Genomic DNA, 22,442 nt, shown 5'->3' with positions numbered 1-22,442 from the left:
CTCTTCTGTCTCCTGAGTTGGCACGCTAACTGCCGGTGATGCCCACTTCACGAGCAAGCCTGGCTGGTAGAAGTACAATGGCTTCGCACAGTCAGCCTTCCTCTGGGATGTTACGTTGCTGGCAGAGGACTGCCTCCCTACAGGCAGTTCTGAGGAGCGGCTCAGACACGCACCAGGAACACGGAAAACACTGAAGCGTGATGGGACGTAATGCTTGCCAAGTGCTTTGAGTTGCTCAGATGGAAGGGACTGCATTGGAAAGGGTTCTTAAGTGAAAGCAGCCAACAGCATTCAGAGCAGGGAAGGCGCTGGGGAGCTTGGGTAGGGAATGGAAAAGGCAGAGGGAAGGAAGAACTAGCAGTGTTCACATGTGGGAAGATAGTTCTATAGCAGGGAAGCAACCACCCAGCTGGTAGCACAAGCCCCTCCACATGCATATCAATCACTTACATATTTGGCCACATTTAATTTTGTCGTTTTATACAAAGAAGTATTCACAAATTTCAGCTGTTCCACTCAATTGGCTTCACTTACCAGAAGTTTAGCTTGTTCAGGTAATGAAATTTGTTCCCTCTTTCCATCTGGATACCTTAGCATCAGCTGTGCTTTTGGTCCTAGTGTAAAACAAGTTGCTACAGGTTAACAGCAGGGCATTGCATGGAGGTCTTGTGCAGATTTAGAGGGTGTACTTCACTATATGGGAAAAGAGGATCGTGAGAGGAAATTAACATAAGCAGTCTTAAAGGGGCGTTGCGAAGCCTGACCCATGAAGAGGAACTTCTGGTAACGTATTTTTAAAAAGGTCATGAAGACAGGAACTTTGATTCAGTTAAAGCCAGTGACTCTTACCCGGCCCTATCTCCAGAGGGAAACCCCAGCCAAGGAACTGAAGATGCAGCCCCCCTGCTGACACCATAGTTATCTGCATGTCAGACTGGGGTGAGTGCCATTCCCCTCTCTACTTGCGCGGAAGCCTGCTGTGCCACTGCCCAGAGCACAGAAAGCCTGGGAAGGAAGGAAACACCTTTTCAGGTCTATCTACACTAAGAAAACCTGCATCAGTGCAACTACTCCAGTGCAGAGATGCTGCATCAGTGCATGGTGCAGCATGCCTCACTAGTGCGAGCCTCACCGAGCACATTTCCCTACCAGAAAGGCCGCAGAGGAGCAGAAACACGGATCACAGTTCAACGATGACCAGGGTCTGGGATCTGAGATGCCATTTCACAGAAAAAGCTGCTGACAGCAGAGGGACGCATCCAAATGGCAAAGTTTAAGGAAGGATTAAGACAGGTGTTCTTTCAATTAGGACTTAACATACTCGTTAGGAAAACAAAAAGCTTTGCCTTTTCCTATTAACTGCACATTACCGGCGGGGGGGGGAGGGGGAGGGGGGGCGGCTCACCGTTCATATCCAATCCCTCCCCTGCACTGCCAGGCTTGGCAGCCGATTCCTCCACTAGCTCAGCTTCGACGCAGGATACCACGCGATGGTTTGATGTTGTTCCAGGCTCAGTCCTCGCGGGGGGCTCAGGCAGAGGCCTCCGGCTCTCCTCTTTCCTGTACCCCACGTCTTTGTGCGGAGACTTCCTAGACTTGGCAGGGTTCTCCGACTCCTCTTCCTCATCAGAGCCACAAACAGAAATAAATTCCTCACTTCCAGAAAAAAGCTCCGATTCAGACTCCTCATCTGATCGGCTGTCCTGTTTGACCTGGGAGGAATCAAAATGTGTCTCCTGCAGGGAGGCCCTGATGGCAGCTTCCATCTGGCTATCCTCACTAGCATCAATGAGGCTCTCCTGTTTGGTGCGACCGTATCAGAGGTGAAAGAAAAACACGTAAGTAAGCCAAGTATTGGAAGAGTGCATATCCAGGGATTACGGGGCTGTAACCAAGGGGTCTCTGGTGGGATAGGGTAGGTGTGTAATGATTAAATGGCACAGCAGCCAACTGTTGGACAATTTTAAAGTCCTTCAGTATTTCTCCTTTGAGAAATAAATAAACCCGCCACAACTGACATTTTGCCCTTCCCCCCCACACCACTGTATTCTCCAAAGCAGTGCTGACTGTCTACTAATTCCCAAACCTCTATGATTTGGTGGATCACCTGCTCTCTTCCAACTGGACAGACTTGATTCCCATGTGGCAGCTACAGTATTTGCCTGCATGGAAAAATACTGAGATCTATAATAAAGAGGCAAGTTCTAATAAGCACCCACATTTTCCACGTCACGTCCACCTTACCCTGCTGCCTTCCATCGCCCAGAAGCCTGAGTCAGGAGCTAAGGTGAGTGTTCCCGGGAGCGGGAGCAGACAGGGTAAGGGGGCAGAGGCTGGAGCTGCAGCCAGTAGCTGATCACCCAGGGGGAGAAGGCCTAGCTGGGTCCCACCGTACCCCCCAATGTTCCTCTCCACCCCACTAAGGGACTGTCCACACAGTTTGGGGACCACTCATTTAATGTGACCTGTGCAGCAGCTGGATTAATCTCTGCCTCTCCCAGGGTACAAGAGTTGACATTTCAAGTCCCAAATATTCTTTAGCTGCCGACCCAGTCCTTCCAGGTCACTCAGTAATTTGGGTCTGTTCTCTGCTCGCAGCTCCTTAAATTTGTTTGTAGCAAATTTGATCCCACATTATCTTATACTGAAGAATCACTGAAAAGACACATAGAAAGCTGTGCACAAGGTACAGCCAGGGGGTTGGGTTTTAGGGTAGCTGCTCACAAAAAGCTCTGGAAACTCTAAGCATCCAGGTCTGGGGTACAATTAGTAGGAAAACGATTGCTTAAAGAGTGACAGAAGCATCATCATCTTGACAGGGGCGATGTTCTATTGAGGATTATAGTGCACCTGTTCTAATCTTTACACCTCATAATTCACATCCAACAAACCTCTCACTTTTACCCAGCCATTCATACAGACAGCTCACATTACTATGGTGTGACAACACACACTACAGATTATACAGCAAAGCAAACGACAGATTAAAAGGAGAGAAAAGTATTTCTCTGCAATTTACTCACTCGCTAGTTCACACAAGTCTATTTATATTTCCCATGCAGTGGGGTAAGAGGTTCTACTGGACCAGACACAAGTGTGCTGAGTTTTCCCTCTTTCCCTCCTGATACCTACAAGGCCTTATACTTACAGAGCGGGAACATTTTTGGGGAGGGCTGGTAGAATGTCCATCCAGTTGCCCATGCTCACCCAGGAAACCAGTCACTTGGTCCAAGAAAGAAGTTACATCCAGTTGGTGCCACTCGACTAATTTCTGGCCTATGGAACGGATAGGAACACGTGACCCTGTTTCACTGAGGGAGACCCTCAAGAGATTTTTGCTAAGCCACTAGGAGCGTAAAACAAATGTAGCTTAAACCACGTAACACCTAGTTTGTAAAAGGCCAGGTCTGGCTCTGCACAACTGATGAGGTGTTGAGGAGGTAAATACAGATTTATGGAGGACCTTATTTTAGAGTGCATCTGTCTGTCTGACTACGGCAAGAGCTAGGCCCACCAAATTTGCCAGGCAGCTTCCTCTTCTTACTGGAAGCAAGGTCAGGGGTTGGTTGTGCCAGGACAGCCGGAAGTCCTGGGAAAGGGACGGTTTTCCATAACATGCACAGGCAGGGGCTGCTGTCTGGAGGGACGTGATAGAGCAGTGGCCACTGGGAGCAACGAGCCTGTTGGGGAGAGCTATTCTGCAGAATTGTCACTGGGGGCAGGGAAACCGTACCACCAAGGGGGCTTCATCCATCTTGCCTGCCAGCACACTGGGGACGGGGGAAGAAAAAAAGGCCTCTGATGGACTGGGGGGTGGGGACAGAAGAGGGGACCCTGGGGAGAGAATACACTCCTGGTGGATTAAACCCTGCACCCCCCCCCTTCCCCTGCACAGGCCCCCACATCCCCAAGGCTCTGCCCTGAGTCCAGCATGCCCCACAAAGCCGAGCCCCCTGTCCTGACGCACCTAGGTAATGCCGAGTAAGTTTGCTAGTTTTTTGTATGCTAAAGATAAGCTGTTTCCTTATTGCCAAAGTCTTCACATCTAGAGAGCTACCTTCAAGGCCCTACCAAGCTACAGATATAAGCCTGTCTCCAGTGAAAGCGCCTTCTCTCCTGTATGCAAGGCTGTGTGCAGGCTACACACAGTGACTGGAATAGCAAAATTCAAGTTGAGAAAACACAGTCCTAGCTACCATTTCTTCAGGCTGCATAATTCAGTCTGCTGCCTGGATGGATCGCTCAACCCCACCAGTTAAGTTTATGGAAATAAGTCTCACACACTACAATGCACGTTTGTTTTATACCTAAAAATAATAAATAAAAAAGGAATAAGAGGGAAGACTACAAAGTGGGAGAAGCAGAAGTAACTAAGGCTTCACTTCATACAACAGCAGGTTAAATGGAACAAGCCTACTATAACTGCAAGGTCTTTCTTAAGCTTGCAATAAAAAGCCCAGCAAAGGAAAGGAAGTAGATTTCAGAACCTGATTTTACTACAGCCACGTACTAAGTGACTGGTACTATACAGAACAGCGAGGTCTGAATTCTCAATGGGCTTAGAGCAAAGACTCTGAAGTGAGTTGCAATTCAATTCTATTGCTTCTTCCAAAAGGGAGAAGATATTGTTGTAACTTAGAAGTAGAAGTCGGAAGGATTACCCCAGCATGAGTGCCAGTAATGCAGACATTCTTAAGAAACCTCAAGCCAGCACTCATTTCCAAAACCAACAATTCAATATGAGGAAGCTGAAGATCAATAATGGTTTTGAGGTAGTGAAGAGAAACAGAAGATTATTTGGAGACCTTGCAAAAACCCAAAACAGTAAGTTTTGTCCAGCATTCCAGAAAAGGTCAAAGCCAGGATCAGTCAATTATACAAAAGCCTGCAGTGATATTTGAAGATTAAGTTGTGACTAACATGCTACTATGACAAACTTTTGATTTTCAGGACTTTAGGCATGTTGGTCTCAGGATGAGACACACACAAGGGGCATAAGAGTATTTTTTAATTGGACCAAATTCTGTTGGTGACATTTGCAAGCTTTTAAGCGACACAGAGTTAATCTGCAAACTGACCTGAAGAAGAAGACACTAAAGCAAAAAACTGACTTTAGATTTGCATTGTTCAAGCAGAGAAATGAAAATAATAGACAAAAAGCACCACTAGGGAGTGAACAAAGACTTATAATTATTTCATCATTAATGGTTTACGGTGTTTTTAATAGTTCAAGTAAAACGTTTTATATCAGTTTCAAATGGCCCTTAAAGGGTACCTCAAAGCCAATTCATGATTTGGCCACAACATGCTATCAATTTTATTTTTCAAATTCACAGAAATTCAGCAAGCTAAACTGAAATCAAGTGTTATTACACAAAATTTGTGCACAACTTGGATTTGTATTCATTTAGTTCTTTTGATCGATTTTTAGGTCATAATCTTGAACAACTTTGGTGATTCTCAGAAAATGCTGCTGTGTGTACACAGACACTTGGAACGTTACAAGGAATTTACATATTTCAACCTATAGGATTGTAGTCTGGAATGTTTAGTTAACGAGTCTGTATGTATTGTCCTTTAGCTTACCTGTTCTTGGGTCCAGAATGGAAACATAAGGAAAATCTGCCAGTTTGTAAAATTGTATGTATCTTTGTCCTTCCTCACTGTCATGGTATACCTACAGAAGATCACATTAGAAAAAAATTGATGCTTCAAACTGAACAAAATGTGGCTTTATTTTACCATATATGCTACACTCTGTATATATAGAGTTCCCATTAATTCTCCAAACATTAGTACATGGAGTTTGTTAGCACAGAAAGGTCATGGATTTAAAAAAAGACTAGCTTTGAACTTAACACGTGGCTTTTTAAATGATATTTTTAATATACACATTTCAGTAATCCAAGGTAAAATCAGCAGTTCAATCTCTCTTGGCATTTCTTGGAAGCACTGAGTTTTGTTTATAAACTACAAAAGGTTTGTTTTGCTTTCCCTGTAATAGCAGCTTACCTCTATTATCCACTCACCTGCCAAAAAATGAAATGCTCACGGATAATGTTCTTCACAGCCTCATTGCTCCAGACATCACGGTTGAGACACTGACATGCGAAGTCCTGCACATTCTGGATGTTAATCATGAGCCATTTATTCTGCATCTGACCACACTCTTTGGCCTGGAAGCAGAAGGGAAAAATATACATTACGTAAACAATAAAAGACGAGACAGAAACAATGCCAGCAATGATAGGTTCTATTGGTACACCAGGCTTCACCAAAACCTCTTCACTGTAGAAAGGAGGAGTAGGACTAGCACTAGGACTCAACTTTAACACCTGACAGACAGAGGGCAGGGCTAAAAGACCTGCTTTAACTGCAATTCAAGTTGGCTAATTTTTTAAATTACATTTGATTAACTGAGTTCAACAAGGCAAGCCCAAAAGGGCAGGGGACTAGAAGCAATTTGAGAGGCAAAAGACTGAAAGTAGAAAAATTCTGAAGTATTTGTGCAGAGAAAACAAGAGTGCAGTGAGTCGCATTTGATAAGGACCTGGTTACTCAAAGGAAAATTTGTGAACCCTATTTTCTGTATCAACAAGGCTCAAGCTACTGACTAGGGACTTAAATTTATACCACAGTCCCCTTTTTCACTGTTCCTTTTTTAGATTTTGTATTAAACTTAATTGTGGTCTGATGGACAAATCCTTTTCTGATGCTCATTCAGACTGCAAGTGTTGGGGAGGGGCCGCTCGGAGGGTTTGAAGTCACAGGAAGAGATCTTACTGGTTTGAGTCACAAAGCTGGCATTGTCTGATTGGCTGTTGCAAGTTAATGGTAGGAGTTTGATCAAGAATGTAATTCTGATCGCTGAATTGTCATACCTGTTGAAAAAAAGAGGGCTTTATCAAAAGTAGGAATGCTCATATCTCCAGGATAAGTTGGAAAGAGGGATGAACTTTCCTCAAAAGGAGATTTACTCACATGAGTTTGCACTAATTGCATTACTCACAAGGAGGGGAAAAAATGATAAATTCAAGGGTTTAGGGTATTTCACCAGATTTTACTGGTTTTGTCAGAACCTAAACTTTAACTTTTAGAATGAAGTTTCCTGTACTCGACCGACTCAGTCCATGAATTTTACATGTAAAGCCTTAGCATTACCATTCCAATGATACTACTCCACATTTAATTGATAATTCAGTTAGGCCCTGTATGTGTTAAAGAAAGCTGGTTCAACTTTACTTACTGTACACAGGACCTCAGATTAAATATCTAGATAATCAGATTTCTGTATGGCCAGGTGACATCAACTGTGGCCTAATTTCCATTCACTTAAAAGGACAGTAGTCAGGAATTAGGTGCCATTAGCATATGCCAGTACTTTTGCATAATCACATAATAAGCACTTCCGCCATTTTAAAAAAAGCTTCTTATTCATTAGTTAATCCTCACAACATTCCTCGGGCAGTTATTTAAACAGAAAGAGAATCTAAGTAAGTGGCTGGATTTTTCAATATGGTCACCAGCTCCGAAAGAGACAAGCTTTTTATTTAAGAACTTAAATAGAGATTTGGATGCCTAATTTTTGGAACAAAGACTTGCCTACTGTGTGGGGGAAATCCATCCTTGAAAATATATATATATATATATATATTGAGACTCAAGAGCTCCAGTTCCTGTCGTGCACTCTGACCCCAACTGTCCTAGGTTCCAAGGACACCAACTAAGTCCATCCTGTCTGTTTCCCTATTTTTCTTGTCACAACGTCTAAATTATTGTAAAAAATTCAGAATGGGAGAGTCATTTTTCTACTTTTATGTGCATGGGGCAATATTTTGTGTAGTCAGTTTCACTCCCCTCCACTCAAATACAGTCACTTTCCCCTTTAAAGTTTGTGAATAAAAAAACAACCATGCAGCATGTGACAGGGTGCAGTCCCAGAAGACACCTTTGGATTGTTCCCCGCTGTGCTGATCATGCTACTGACACCCACCTTCTTGCTCTCTGGGGCACCATGCAACCTTGACCTGCTGGGCCAGATCCTCTGGACTCCCCCAGACCAGGCACAGAGTTGGGATTACCACCCCCGAGGAGCAACGCAAACACTGAACTCCCTCAGCTCAGTCCTAGGGCATAGCAGCCAGGAAACCAACCCCCCAAAGGGGTCAAACCCCCAAACAAATCCATCACACTCTGTGTAACATTTTACATTGGGAAAGCTCATGAGGATGGTCGCCCTTGAAAGAGAGAGCAGCATGCAGATCATTCCCCACAAGTAACAATTATTTACAGTGGGCCTGATAGATTAGACCTAACTCTGCATTTTCGTTTTAATTTAGCAACTTACTTTGAGCTGTCTGTTTTCACTTGCAGCCACTTAAATCCTGCTGTTTGCACTTGATAAAAAAATGTTTTTATTAAGCCCGCAGCACTGCTCCTGAGTAAGAGTTAACCAATACCCGGTGAGTACCAGTTTACCTATTCCCATCCCTAATTCCTAGCTATGCCAGCTTCACATGTGTCCTGAGCAGATACTGCTAATTATGCCTACAATGCTTTGGGGGGTGGTGAAGAGGACAAGCCTAGGACACATAAAAGTGTTTTTGGAAATAGGATAAAACCAAGTGTTTATGAATAATCTTCTCAAGAGCTATCCAGCAAAACTCTATGCTCCTTTAAAGCATGGCTAACCCCATAACCTCTCAATTCTCATCTTCACACTCTCTTCATGCATATTTCCCTCACCCTCAAGTACTCTCCAGCATTGGTTTTCAAAGCTGGATTGTGAGCTGCTGGTGGGCTGTGAAGCGCTTAGATAAACAAAGCGTCAATAGGCACGGAGCCTCACCACTCCCGTTGGCTGAAGTACTGTACTGAGGAGCCCTTCTCCAGAAACACAAGAAGCTGCAGGGAGCCCTTTTCTGCAAACCTTTGGGTGTTTGTGTACAGGAGCTCCCACTACAGCAGTGGTTCTCAGCCTTTCCAGACAACTGTACCCCTTTCAGGAGACTGTACCTTTTTCAGGTCTTGCATGCTCCCAAGTTACTTGATGGTGATCTAAACGATGCTTGGTCCTGCCGTGAGGGCAGGGGACTGGACTCTATGACCTCTTGCGATCCCTTCCAGTTCTAGCATTCTATGATTTTAAGTTAGACCTCACTTAACTACTTGCTTACAAAGCTCAGACAAAAATACAAACATGTCACAGCACACTAATCCTGAAACACTGCTTACCTTCTCGTTTTAACCATATCATTATAAAATAAATCAAATGGAATACAAGTATTGTACTTACATTTCAGTGCATAGTATACACAGCCGTAAAAAACAACTTATGTTTGAAATGTTAGATTGCACTGACTTCGCTAATGCTCTTATGTAGGTTGTTACAAAAATCAAGATGAGTTCATGTGCTTCCTGGAAGACCTCTGCATATCCCCAGAAGGATGCAAAACCTTGGATGAGAACCACTGGTCTATGGGACTAAATTGGGGTTCTTCTGGAATCCTCGCCTTAACCTACATACCCAAGTTAGCCACGTGCAGTTAGCAACAAACCCTATGTGAAGTGTACTGATCAAAGAGCAGGTCACCACTTGATCAAACATGTCAATGCTCGCTGAAGGCCTTTTCCCCATCCCCTCAACAAAAGCTACTTCCTATAGAAAATTTTTTCTAAACTCTTTAGACCAGGGTAGGGGAATGGCTGGTGCAAAAAGTTGAGATTTAATTGTATTTATTTTTTAACAGCTGAAAAAAAATCCCCCCTCTCTCGCTGCATATTTAAAAATGACTAGTTGTGACCAAAAAAACCCTCAAAAAAAAAAAAGCAGTGAGTTAATTTAAGTTTCAGATGAAAACTAGAAAATTTCAGCCCAAAGAGATGAGCTACAAAAACCTGAAGCATTGAAAACATGAGACTGAATATGACCAGAAAGGCACATGCAACCTTCTCTGGAGTAGACACTGTCACTTCTGCTATCATCTGTGTAAAATTCACAGAACTTCTCTATAAAACTAGTTATGGCTTCTCCCATGAAGAATTTAGAAACTAATACAGGACCAAATGATCTAAATATATATTTAAAGAAGAAAATACCAAGATCCAAAGGCACAAGCAGTCAAACATTTGTTCTCAGATACTTCTGGAGGCAAAAACTTTAGCTTATGACCATTATAATAGCCACATTAGCTTTACTAGATTTCATAACTGTATTATCCAGTAAGGTGCATGGAGGGGGTAAGCTAGGTGTGTCTGAGTTGCAGATAACTAGAAGTGACTTTTGAGGAGGGACTGGAAGCTGTGTGGTCACTAGGTACACAAAAGGGTAGAGGCTGTTCCAGGCTGGGAGTGGCATCAAAGAGAGAAGAGGTCAAAGAACATGGAAGCAAAGACAGTGGTTAGCAGATGGACAGGAGAACGTTGGGGAGGGGGAAAGTTGGGTTCCTCTAGGACCCCGGCTATGGATCAGGACTCCCCAGGCTGTGCAAACAGAACAGAAGAGATGGTCCCTGCCCCACTAAGCTTCCCATCTCATCTTTGCCACATTACACGAGAGCTGTTGGGACACCAGGGTGAGATGCCAGATGCAGTCACATTTGTAAAAATGAACAAAGAGGTAGGGGTCATGAGTCAAGGCGCAGACTTAGAAGCAGTTAGAGACCTGTTTTGTGCTACCTCATCCACTCTCAAGGGTTCAGTGCACCCAGGGAGAAGAGCAGAGCGCTGACGACGAAAGTGAGAGGCAGGAGCACCAGCAATTTGAGTGCTCAAGAGGAGGGTGGATATTAATGAAGATGATACTTGACCTCAGCATCACACTTCCACGCAGAAATCCTCTACCCAGCGTGGCTGTACATAAAGCCTTTAGCCACAGCTAAATTTAAGGGACTAGGATATTTCCAGCCTAATCATTTCACTCGTGCACTGAAATCTTTCACCAGCTGCATCTGCTCAACTTCACATTTAAAATGTAACAAGGAAAAGCAAGCAGGCCTGGGAAAAGAACGGGAGAACACACCCACCCTTTTTAGAAACTCAGTCTCTAGTTGCTAAGGAGATCAGTCCCGTACAACTCATTCAATCACCAACATGCAAGGTGCTAGCTGCCAATACTTAGACTATTTGTTTTCTTGTAACTTGGAACTTACCGTTTCAAAGCTGCCTTTGTGCATTAGATCGATGGGAGGCCTGAAGAGGTCTGCGAGAGTAGTGAGTTTCTTATCGATTGCACCTCCATTCCGCAATTCCTGTTCCTGTCGAACTACGCAGCCCAGAGAGGAACAGGCATTGAATTAGACAAAACACTCACAATGGTGCATTCCATCACATCCCCATTCCCTACATACAAATTCACCTGGCTGGCCTCATTTTACAAGGTTATAAAGGCCACAGGCTAAGGTGGGGTGTGTGTTTTTTTTTTTTTTTTTTTTTAAAACACACAGGACCCTAAGGACAAGGTCTTAAATCCATGACATGGCAACTAAGTGCTCAATACTCCACTCTCATTGATTTAAATGTATCTTGGCAGTAAAACGCACATGAGTGCGGTGTGCTATACACTCCGTGCTTCCGGAAAAAAAAAAAAAAAAATCAGGCCACTTATTCTGGTGCCCAGATATGGATTCAGTTGTCTAACTTTAGGCTCCTATTTTTCAAATACTGATCTATATCCAAAAATATTTCTAGTCTGACTTGTTCCCTCAGTTTGACCTTCATAAACAAAGGACCCTTTGGACAGTCAGATATTTCTTCATAGAAACAGAAGTTTCTCTGAAACTCACATTTAATGCTAAATCCTGTCACTGATTAACTTAATTATTGAAACCTCTTATATGTCAGAGGGTCTCAGACTCTGCCTGTGGCACACATCATACTCTGAGTGTGTCTCGTGTAGGGATGTAAAGGACTAGTCGACTATCCAATAAGCAAACGCTTATCTGATAGTCGACTAGTTGCTCCCCCCACCTTGCTGCCTATCAGAGGCAGCAAGGGGAATGGAAAAGAGAGAGGTACTTAAAAGTGGCAGCACTGCACAAAGCCTGGGGTCAGCTGCTCCGTGCGGTGCTGATGCTTGGAATGCCGCGGGGAGCCTGGCATCAGGCTGCATGTGGCATTTCAAAGCAGCAGCACCGCTTGGAGCCCAGGATCAGCTGGAGCGGACCTCGGGCTACATGCGGCTCACCAGCTTTGAAATGTACAAGAGTCCACAGCAGGGGGCTCTCATACATTTCAAAGAGGAAGCGAGGCATGAAGCCCAAGGCCCACAAGGTACTCTGAGACCCCCACTGACCCCAGGCTCCATCTCCTGTTGGGGCTCTTGTGAATTTCAAAGTGGAAGCACACACATGGAGCCCAGAATCAGTGGGACTTCCCGCTGGCCCTGGGCTCCACGCAGTGTTCCAACTTTGAAATACACAAGAGCCCCCGCCGAGGCTCTTGTACATTTCAAAGGTGGAATGCGGAAGTGCCTATCAACTAGTCGATGGAAATTCCATCGACTACTCAACTAGCAAATTAATCGCTACTTAACGTCCCCCATCTTGTGGATACCACCTCTCCCATTCATGACCATGGAGACCACCTTCTGTGCCCATACGTGATAATATGAAATCTGGGGGGTGGGGAGAAATTACAGCAATTGCTTACCTAAAAAAGCAAATGCACAGAGTATTTTATGCAAATTAGCAGCTGGAAGCAGGGAGCTAATACCATGTGGTCAGCCAACTCTCCACTGGACACAAGCAAGTGTGCAGAGGCCCAAAGTATATGAGGTTCCTGTAAATATCAGTATTTTGCAGCCCCTGGAAACATGTCTGCAAATATTTAAGGCCAGATTAGTGTCAATCTTTAACTATTACGTTTCCAGCTTTCACTTAGGTGAAAAAGCTTTTGGAGTATTCACGTATCTATTGAATTTTATGATGTTAGATGAAAGAGGAATGTGTAACTGAATCATATATCCTTGTTCAAGAGCTACTATTGACAGGGTGAAATTTGTCCAGATTCTCAGGCATTTAGTCGAATGCCAGGAAAGAGTAAACACTTCCTGCAATATTAATCACTTTTAGTAACCCACTCCACAGTAACAGAGAAAAGGTCATTTGTTCCTCCTATTTCAGCCATGCTGGTGACCATGGAGCCATAGAGACCACTTTTTATGCACCAACATGAGCCATTGTTCATGTGACCAACAAACATTTTAGAACATCTTCCTTTGGAGAAACAGAACAATGGAATACTAAATGCTATCGTATTTAGTTTAGTCCATCACTTCCCAGCACGTTACTAAATTTCAACACAGATGCCTCAATTTGTATATCTTTTGTCAGAGACTTCAAAGCACACTGAGACCAAGCAAAGTCAAAACATGCGGCTGTACAACAGAGTACTGGTTATTTAAAAGTAGTGTCATTGTGAATAGGATATTACTGAAGTCTGACTGGGACCCTTTGAGTGATGCCAGAAGAAATCCTACCATAAAGGACCACAGATACTTACTGGTTTCTGTTTGAAAATCTCGAAAACCATCGAATATTGACCGAGCAGGTCTGCGTCGTTTAGGAACTGTAAAAAAAGATAGATATTACAGATGTAATTTCAAAGCTAAATTGCCACAGAATTACTCTTGAATGAGGGCATACCACAAGTTTATGATGCAAAAGACTGAAGACCCAAACCATACGTATGCGAAGGAATAACAGATCAAGTACCGCCACATTTTACTTTAGGATATCCCCCAAAGAGCAAGTCTTTCCTCAAAGGAATTCCAGGTTGTTGCTGAAAGCAGGTAAAATGCTAGGCTTGCCACTGCAATAGCTGCACATACGCATGCTGACTGGGCTGCAGGGCAGAAATGCAGTATAGTATTTAATGAAATAATTTTTATCATACTGAACCCAAATGTAAAATAGGGACCCACTCTGGAAAAAAAACTCTCTCAGAGGTAAGAATGGAAAAACTCCTTGGAAGGTAGCTCTTCTCAGAGTTCTCCAATTCAAGTCTGTCAGGCCCCTCCCTCATTGTCCTCCTGGCTGTTGGTGGAGTTGGGCACTGCCTGGATTCAAAATGAGGAATCTTGCAATTAAGTAAGCGCCATGCTGTAGCCTACAGGCACAAAAGGAGGGGCAAAGATACTACTCTAATTCTGTCTGGGCACTTAACTCACACAGACCTCGAATACCAGGATAAACAGCTAGACTGAAGTCACCTGGCATCACTATCTACAGCTGCTTTAAAGTATTCCTGATGGGGCCATGGCAAGACTTCAGAGAGATTCGTTACAAATTTTCCTCTCCCTAAGAATGGTCACTTCAACAAGACAGGAACAAAACGGGTCAGACAATATCTTCAAAGTAAATTCAGATACAGAAGATGTCTGGGTGGCCCGGGTGCAGGGGGAGGGGCTTAGTGGGAGCCGGAAGACAAGAGAGTAGCAGATCCCTGCACAATAACCCCTCTCCCTGTGGCTAAGGAGCAATGGAGTCTGGGGGAGTCCAGAACTCTCTACAGCCTGGGAGGCTCCTGGGGGAGGGTTTGACCCAGATGCTCTGTGGAGGGAAAGAGAAGGTCCCATCATCATCCCCGCCCCACCCCCACCGTGCCAGGACTAGCAGCTAAGACTGGCACAGGGTAGGAGCCACTGGCTGGATCATCTCCTCCACAGTGATTTACCTCTCTGCTGGCTGCTCCGGGTGCCCCAAACGATGTGCCCACACTGCTGGAGAGGGTTGCATGACCGCTCTTGTGGTTTCCCTTTGCTTCCCCGTCATTTTCTGCGGGGAAGCAAAGAAATCTGCGGGGGACATGAATTCTGCACACATGCAGCAGCGCACAATTCCCCCAGAAGTAATTTCTATCACTAATAAATTATGAAAAAAGTGTATTTTTCTGACTCCAAACGCTCTACTTTGTACATTATATAATATCAAAATTGTTCAGACTTGGGGGCTTCTACATGAACTTTGGAATTAAGTACTGAGTACCCATAAACCTCACACAAAGTAATGGCTGCTACAAGTGCTCAGCATTTGTAACAATCACCTGCTTGTAGTTAGGTACTTGTATATGGCTTTAGGAACCTGATATTAGGCATACAAGTCTGAGAAGTGCTGTATTTGTGTTTCTTTGGAATGTAATTAAATAGTCAGCAATGGAATGCTTTTATCTTCTGTTTCAAAGCATTATTTAGATGTCTGGTTGTTTGTTGCATGGAACATTAAAATCCAAATACCCTCACACCTAGACTGAGTTCTCTAGGACACAGACTGTTCTTTCTTACTTGTCTGTAAGACAGCGAGAGTTACTGGAGAGAACAGCGGCAAGAGGCAGTGACAGCATTCAATTTCTCAGGCTTGGTCTATACTTCAGACTTCCGTGGGTATAACTACATTACTCAACGCATTTATACTGACCACTCCTGCAGCAGACAGTGATGCACTGACCTGGGGGAAGTATTGGGGGCAGAAGCCTTCTCCCATCATCACAGCCACCGCCTCTCAGGCAGCTGAGGTACCTACAGTGATGCAGCTGCCTTGTGTAACACGACAATCCCTCAATCAGTTATGATTTTTCTTTTGTCACCCACAAAGGTTGGAAGCAACAAACAAAACAATCTTACCTCCAAACAAGGGTTCTGGCTCTACCAAAATTTCCTGCTTTTGTGGAATTGGTGCTCGTACTTCCTCCCTGCCAGAGGGGGAAAAACAACTTGTTTACTGATGGGTCTGCAGAGCACTGTCTAAACAAAGAACATCAGTTCATGCCCCAAGGAATTTGCCTCTTAAATGATACAGATACCCTAGTACAGCTTCATGGTGCTTAAGCCAAGAAATAAGTATGTACCAATTTTTAATTATTTCATCACTTCGAGTGGCTCAAAGGCTCCACAGAGGAAGTGAATGTTTAAAAGACTTGAACTGGCACAGCTTCTTTGACACAGAAGAGGTTTCATGCTTGGAAGTCATCGCAGATCAGAGGCTACAACCCCTAAACAATGCAGAGTGAAATGCTTTAGTTGTTCTACCAATTCCTTCAGTCTGATCTGAGGAAGTGGGTCTGGCCCACAAAAGCTCATCATCTAATAAACCATCTTGTTAGTCTTTAAAGTGCTACATTGTCCTGCATTTTGCTTCAGTCTTCTAGGCACTGTGAAGTATAGGAGATGGACTGGCTGGCTCTTGAATGGAGCCAAGGTACCAAATTTATTCCAATAAAAACCCTTACAACTTGTATTTTATAGTGGTATAAACATCACTGATCTACAAAGAATCTGCACAGAAACTCGGGATATAAAAAACCGTTTAAAAAGGGAGCCATGTAACTGCTAGAAATCCTAATGGTTACCCACGCTGTGGGCTCTGCAGCATAAAAGTTACACTGCACTGTCCAAAGCACAGCCAGCTACCCAAGAGCTAGGCCGACAGCCCCTGCCAACCCCACTCCCGAGGAGCTGGCATGTAACTGTCATAGAAACCAAGAAGCTGATGCTTATCTGTAGAGCGTTTACACTGTTACATTTTTATACCCCTACTAGAAACAAGGCCTCCATGCTGACGAATACCGACTTTCAGTTTGATCAAAGGTAACTGGCAGAAAGTTACTGAACTGAGCAGCAGTTAGTAGGATGGCACCATTCCAGATGTTTTAACCTCAAACACACCCTTTCCTGGCATTTTCACCTTTATAATTAACCTGAATTTAGACAAAGTTTAGTAAGATTATTTTCACAGTCCAAGTTCTCTATCACAGAACAGGCAGAACAAAGGAAGAAGGCTTTTCTACAATGCCCAAATGCAACTCGCCCATGCCTTTCAGTGACCATACATGAAAGGATGATCTGCTTCTCATTCTCACTGGCCTTTCATGTACAACATGGGCACCAAATGTCAAAGTTTGCTGTAGACTTCAGCCCCCTAGGAACTAGACAGAGACCACCAGCTCATTTCTTGGAGATCAAAAAGTCACAACTAATCCAATGTAGACCAAGTTCAAAGCATGACAGAGGTGAAAAAAATATCATTACTACCACTTACACATCCACATTGCAAGGTCCAGCTTTATGTCCTGGGAAAGCAGTGTTTAGGTAGCATGGCTTATCACCTGTATCCCTGGCTGGTGGGCAAATGTTACCCAAAACTTACAGGTGAAGAAATGGAGTCATAGTATAATTTTCAGGCCAAGGACCATCTCTTTGCTACATGTTTGTACCTCACAGATGAAGTGCTAAAACTCTAGGCACTATTGTAATACCAGTAGTGAGAACAGGTCATTTTCCAAAGTCCAGTGAGAAACAAACTGCGGGTTCCTTAAAACACAGTCCTATGTTTCAGCCACTGGACCATTCTTACTACCAGAAATTTTTTTTACTAGACTGGCCCTATCAGATGGGTGGAAAAGTAGACAAGATCATTGAAGGATTACATAGTAAGGCTACGTCTACACTGGCATGATTTTACACAAGAACTCTTTTGCGGAAGAGTTCTTGTGCAAAAACTCTTCCAGAAGAGAGCGTCTACATTGGCATGTGTGTTTGCGCAAGAGATGTGCTTTTGTGCAAGAGCATCCATGCCAGTGTAGACGCTCTCTTGCGCAAGAAAGCTCTGATGGCCATTTTAACCATAGGGCTTTCTTGCATAAGAAATTCATGTTGCCTGTCTACACTGGCCTCTTGCGCATGAACAGTTGCACAAGAGGGCTCATTCCTGAGCAGGAGCATCATAGTTCTTGCACAAGAAGCACTGATTTCATACATTAGAACGTCAGTGTTCTTGCACAAGAACTTGCAGCCAGTTTGGAAAGGCAGCAAGTTTTTGCGCTAAAGTGGTTGCTTTTGCACAAGATCGCATCAATGTAGACACAGCGTAACAGTAAGTGGTAGCAGGTTAGGAGAGAAATGAACAATGAAGCAGCATAACGCCTTGATGCCATAACTATCGCACCTTTCCATCCTACCACTATTCAACATAGGTTATTCATTCACATGGATACATTCACACAGGCACATACTCAGTGTGCGGTCGAACATTTGATACTGCCGCTGAACTGGTGCTGGGCTCCTCTGCTATGCCTCCACCATCCAGAAACATAGTGACAGCCATTTCTAGATTATTGTTGCATGCTTCAAGCATATGTTGCCCCACACTTTCACTGGCACCTATGGGGGAAAAAAAAACAAAAAAACAAAACAAAAAAGGCCTTAGAAAAGTTTCAAGACCCTGATAAAAGAAGTGCTGGGAACGGCTGACAGGAAAGATTACTCTTTCTGAGAACCAGTAAGAATGCACAACTTATCTGGCTGTCATTTGCTTTGCATTTATATCTCAGGAACCACCAGAAGAAGCCTTAATACAAACATCTAGTCCAGGGAAAAGAGAAAGGACTGAAAGAGAGCCACACCTGACCTTCTTTCTTTAAAAAAACCCCCAAGAAGTTTAGCGGAAGCCATTTAATCATTTTTGTTTTTTTAACAGCTTTCAACCTTTGCCAAACACAAAATTCAAAACACGATCCCAAAAGTTGTTGAGTTATACACAAAATTAAGTACCAACTTCTCAGCACCTTATGGACAACTCCATTTTAAATCAGCAATGAGTATAATGATTTTAGCCAGTGCATGATGAATAGGCCATGCTCCCTATTTTATCTATCACCTGGCCAAGATAAGAGAGTTAGCAAAAGTGAACTAGCAGATGCTCAATCCAGAGAAGATGAACATTACAACTGGCAGAAGGAAGGACTGGGGGAAGGTTTGTTTGCATGTTCATACATGTCCACTTATTAAAATGGCTCAGAGTCTCAGTGTCTTAACATATATGTTATTGGTAATGGATACTTGAGTAACAGACTCCAATACCATCTCCTTCTCTAGATCAAACAAAAATATTTTCCCTCCTGGATGAATGTCCTCTAGTTAAACAGGCCAGAGACACACTCACCTGTGAAATTTATATTCTCCGTCTATCTATTAGAACCCAAGTACAAGTTCTCCATCCTACAAGAAGTTTTGTCCTAGTTGTTTAGGTCCCAGGATATTAGAGCCACAATGTGAATGAGGTAATGAGCTTTTGGACAAAGAGCGAAGCTCTCAAGATTACAAGGAACGCTCCTTCAGGTCACAGCAGATGAAGCCGGTTAGCCACAGAGGTAGAATTCAGCTGACTCCCCCGTGGGGGTGGCTTTTGGACAGGTGATAAGCAGGGATGCAAAATCCCGTTTAGTTGGCGATCTGGGGGACAGGAGTGGAGGGCCCCCAGGGAGGGGCTGCCCCAGCGGAGAGGGCCGAAGAGGGCTCCAGGCCGAACCTCTCCCCGGCGCGGCAGCGCTAGTGCCCCACGCGGAAGTTAACCGGATGGCCACGGGCTCCGGGCGGGGCGACGCTTCCCGCGGCCCCTCCCGGGTGTTTACGGCCCAGCCGCGGCTCGCAGCGCGGTGATGCGGCGCCCACGGGCCCCAGCCGCCCGCCCCGGGCCGGGAGCAGCGGCCGAGAACGCGGACCCCCCGGTCCGGCACAGCCTGCGGCTCGGCGGGGCCCGCCCGTGCTGGGGCGACTGACCGGCGGGGCAGGACCCCGGCGACAGGCCCCCGGCACAGGCCCCCCCTCCTCCCGCAAACCACCCACAGGCCCCCCCGGGCGCCAGGCACAGCCCCCCCACAGGCCCCCCGCACGGGCGCCAGGCACAGCCCCCCCCACAGGCCCCCCCCCCGGGGCCCACCCCCCCCCCCTCCTCCCGCCAACCCCCCACAGGCCCCCCCTCCTCCCGCCAACCCCCCACAGGCCCCCCCCCCGGGCGCCACCCCCCACAGGCCCCCCCCCCCCCCTCCCTCCCGCCAACCCCCCACAGGCCCCCCCGGGCGCCAGGCACAGGCCCCCCCTCCTCCCGCCAACCCCCCACAGGCCCCCCCCCCGGGCGCCAGGCACAGCCCCCGCCCCCCCTCCTCCCGCCAACCCCCCACAGGCCTCCCCCGGGCGCCAGGCCCCCGCCCCCCACAGGCCCGGCCCGGCGCCGCCGCGGGACCCGGCCGCCGCGCGCCTCACCCGTGATGGCGGTGAACTGCTGGATTAACCCCTTCAGCGCCGAGGAGGCCGCGGAGCCCCCGGGCGCCGCCATCTTGCCGCCGCCGCACAACACCACCCCAGCCACCTGCCCGGCCGCTGTGCGCATGCGCCGGGCCGCCCGCGCCCCTCTGCCCCGCTCGTCGCTAGGGAGGCGCTTTCAATTTCAATGTCAAGCTTTATTGGGGCCGGGCCGCGGCCAGGGGGCGGAGCCTCTGGGCGGGCCGCTCCGCCCACTTCCCCGCCCCCTCAGGGGCTGACCGCCGCTGCTCCTCACCCCCCCACGCTGGGCGGGGCTTAGGGCCAGAGGGCGGGGCCAGGGCCAGTGCCTGACAGCCCGTGAGAAGCCAGGCCCCGTGGGCTTTGTGCAGAGCGAGCCCCTCTCCGGGGCACAGGGCCGGCTAGGAGCCGCCCAGGCGCTGGCGGGGCAGGACGCCAGTGCCCCCAGCGCCCGGGCCACGCGAGGCACAGCACCCCCCTGCACAGCTTGAACCGCTCCTGGGGCCAGCAGGATTTCAGAGCCCTGCTGTCCACGGCCAAGTTCCCTCTAGTCCCATAACGCTTGTTTCCAATCTCCCGGCCTGGCTCTTCCTATGCTATAGCTCAGATCCACCCCTCACTGTCTCCTGTGAGCCCAGCAAGCAGTGGAAGTGTTGGTAATGCTGCTACACAATATTGACCTCCTGTTGTTCAGCACAATTCTCTGTTGAGGCACCACTCAGGCCCCAAAGAAACCAGACTAGAGAAGTTCAACTTGTAATTACATTTAATACAGTTGTAGGGGGAAATATAACAAAGGAACCCACAACGGGAGCATTTGTAACTAAAAGGAGAGGACTTACACAGAAATGATGAGGCCAGTTAAATGCAACTTAAAAAGAACAGTTACAAAAATGAAATGCCTGCAAGTTGAAATGAACCTAGGTCATAACAGAGGTTCAAGTTAAACATGCACCCCAATCTATCTATTTTAGAAATGTGCTTCTATTTGTAAGTCCCTTTGTTCAAGAACTCCTAAACAATAAGAGCTTGGACCAACAAATACAATCTGCAGCTTCCTCTTATCCTAATTTAAAGCAAGGTGAGGGCTGGATTGTGCCAGGACAATGAGATGTGCCTGGAATTTGATTGTTTCTCATAAAATGGAAAGGGAGGAATCTGGCAGGAAGGACTTATACAGTGGAATAACCACAGAGGGGCAGCAAGTGCCCCAGCAGAAAGACACTGGCCAGCCGCAGCCAACACCCCGGCCTGCCATGGCAAAGCTGGCAGCCAGGGTGTACACCTTCCCCAGTCAGCTCTGGGAAGAAACTGGCAGCCAGGATACACAGCATCTCTCCCCCCTGCACCGGGTTGATCCGGTAAGAAGTCAGCAGCCTCCTGTCCCAGGCTGGACCCAGGCAATTCTGGGTAAGTAATAATAATAATAAAAAAGAGAACCAAAAAATTGCCACTCTGGTTCAATAGCAGACTAAAAGAGGTAGTTAAAGGCAAACAGGCCTCCTTTAAAAACAAAGTCAAATCCTGCTGAGGCTGAAGTGGGAAGCCTACCAGACAATGGATCCACTAGCTGACCAAGGTACTCAAGGAGCACTTACGGAAGACAAGGCTGTTGCAGACAAGCTAAATTAATTCTTTGCATGAGTCTTCACTGCAGAGCACGAAAGGGAGATTCCCACATGTGAGCCCTTCTGTTTATGTGACAAATCTTAGGGACTGTCATATTTGAGGTGTCAACAGAGGAGGCTTTGTAACTAATAAAGAAAAAGCAGGACCACATAGTATTAATCCAAGAGTTCAGAAGGAACTCAAATAAGAAATTGTGGAACTCCTAACTGTGGACTGTGTCCTATTGCTTACACCAGCCTCTGTGCCGGATGGCTAACAAACACTGACTTTTAAAGAAGGCTCCCAGCAGCCACAGGCCTGTAAGCCTTACTTCAGTGTCAGGCAAACTGGTTGAAACCAGAATAAAATTATCTAACACATAGATGAGCATGATACTATATAAATGAAGGGATGAAAGGGACCTGGGAGGTAATCTTATCCATCTCCCTATGATGAGGAAGGACCAAGTTTAGCTAGACCATCTCTGACAGATGTTAGCCTAACTTGTTCTTAAAAACTTCAAAGGAAAGGGATTCCACAGTTTCCCTAGGTGTATTGGAGAAGAGTCTACAACACTTTTGTAAAAGGGAAATCATCCATCACTAATCCATTAGAATTATTTGACAGGGTTAACAAGCATATGGACAAGGATGATATAAAGTACTTGGACTTCTTCTGAAAGCTTTTGGCAAGGTCCCACAGCAAAGGCTCTTAAGCAAAGTAAGCAGTCATGGGATAAGAGGCCAAGTCATCTCATGAGTCAGAAATTAGTTACAAGATG

The 22,442-nt window shown here is 45.9% G+C and overlaps 1 protein-coding gene across 3 annotated transcripts in view; it reads right to left on the bottom strand.

Moving 5' to 3' along the window:
• Positions 1-20,191, bottom strand: part of UBXN7 (UBX domain protein 7) — a 28,649-nt gene extending 8,458 nt beyond the window's left edge. The window contains exons 1-10 of one of the 3 annotated variants that reach the window (XM_075937195.2): positions 20,036-20,191; positions 18,007-18,154; positions 15,620-15,687; positions 13,501-13,566; positions 11,151-11,263; positions 6,030-6,176; positions 5,587-5,677; positions 3,149-3,276; positions 1,406-1,799; positions 535-614 (exon numbers count right to left, since the gene is read on the bottom strand). In XM_075937195.2, the coding sequence (XP_075793310.1) occupies positions 535-614; positions 1,406-1,799; positions 3,149-3,276; positions 5,587-5,677; positions 6,030-6,176; positions 11,151-11,263; positions 13,501-13,566; positions 15,620-15,687; positions 18,007-18,154; positions 20,036-20,162 (1,362 nt within the window). In that variant the 5' untranslated portion in view covers positions 20,163-20,191. Of the gene's footprint in view, positions 1-534; positions 615-1,405; positions 1,800-3,148; positions 3,277-5,586; positions 5,678-6,029; positions 6,177-11,150; positions 11,264-13,500; positions 13,567-15,619; positions 15,688-18,006; positions 18,155-18,935; positions 19,587-20,035 lie in introns of those variants that run through there. The other 2 variants (XM_075937197.2, XM_075937198.2) reach the window with 2 other exon arrangements.
• Positions 20,192-22,442: the final 2,251 nt, after the last annotated feature.

The sequence above is a fragment of the Pelodiscus sinensis genome, chromosome 10 (genome assembly GCF_052426305.1).
Source record: "Pelodiscus sinensis isolate ZL-2025 chromosome 10, ASM5242630v1, whole genome shotgun sequence".
Taxonomy (NCBI): domain Eukaryota; kingdom Metazoa; phylum Chordata; order Testudines; family Trionychidae; genus Pelodiscus; species Pelodiscus sinensis.
This window is presented reverse-complemented; position numbering and strand designations above follow the sequence as displayed.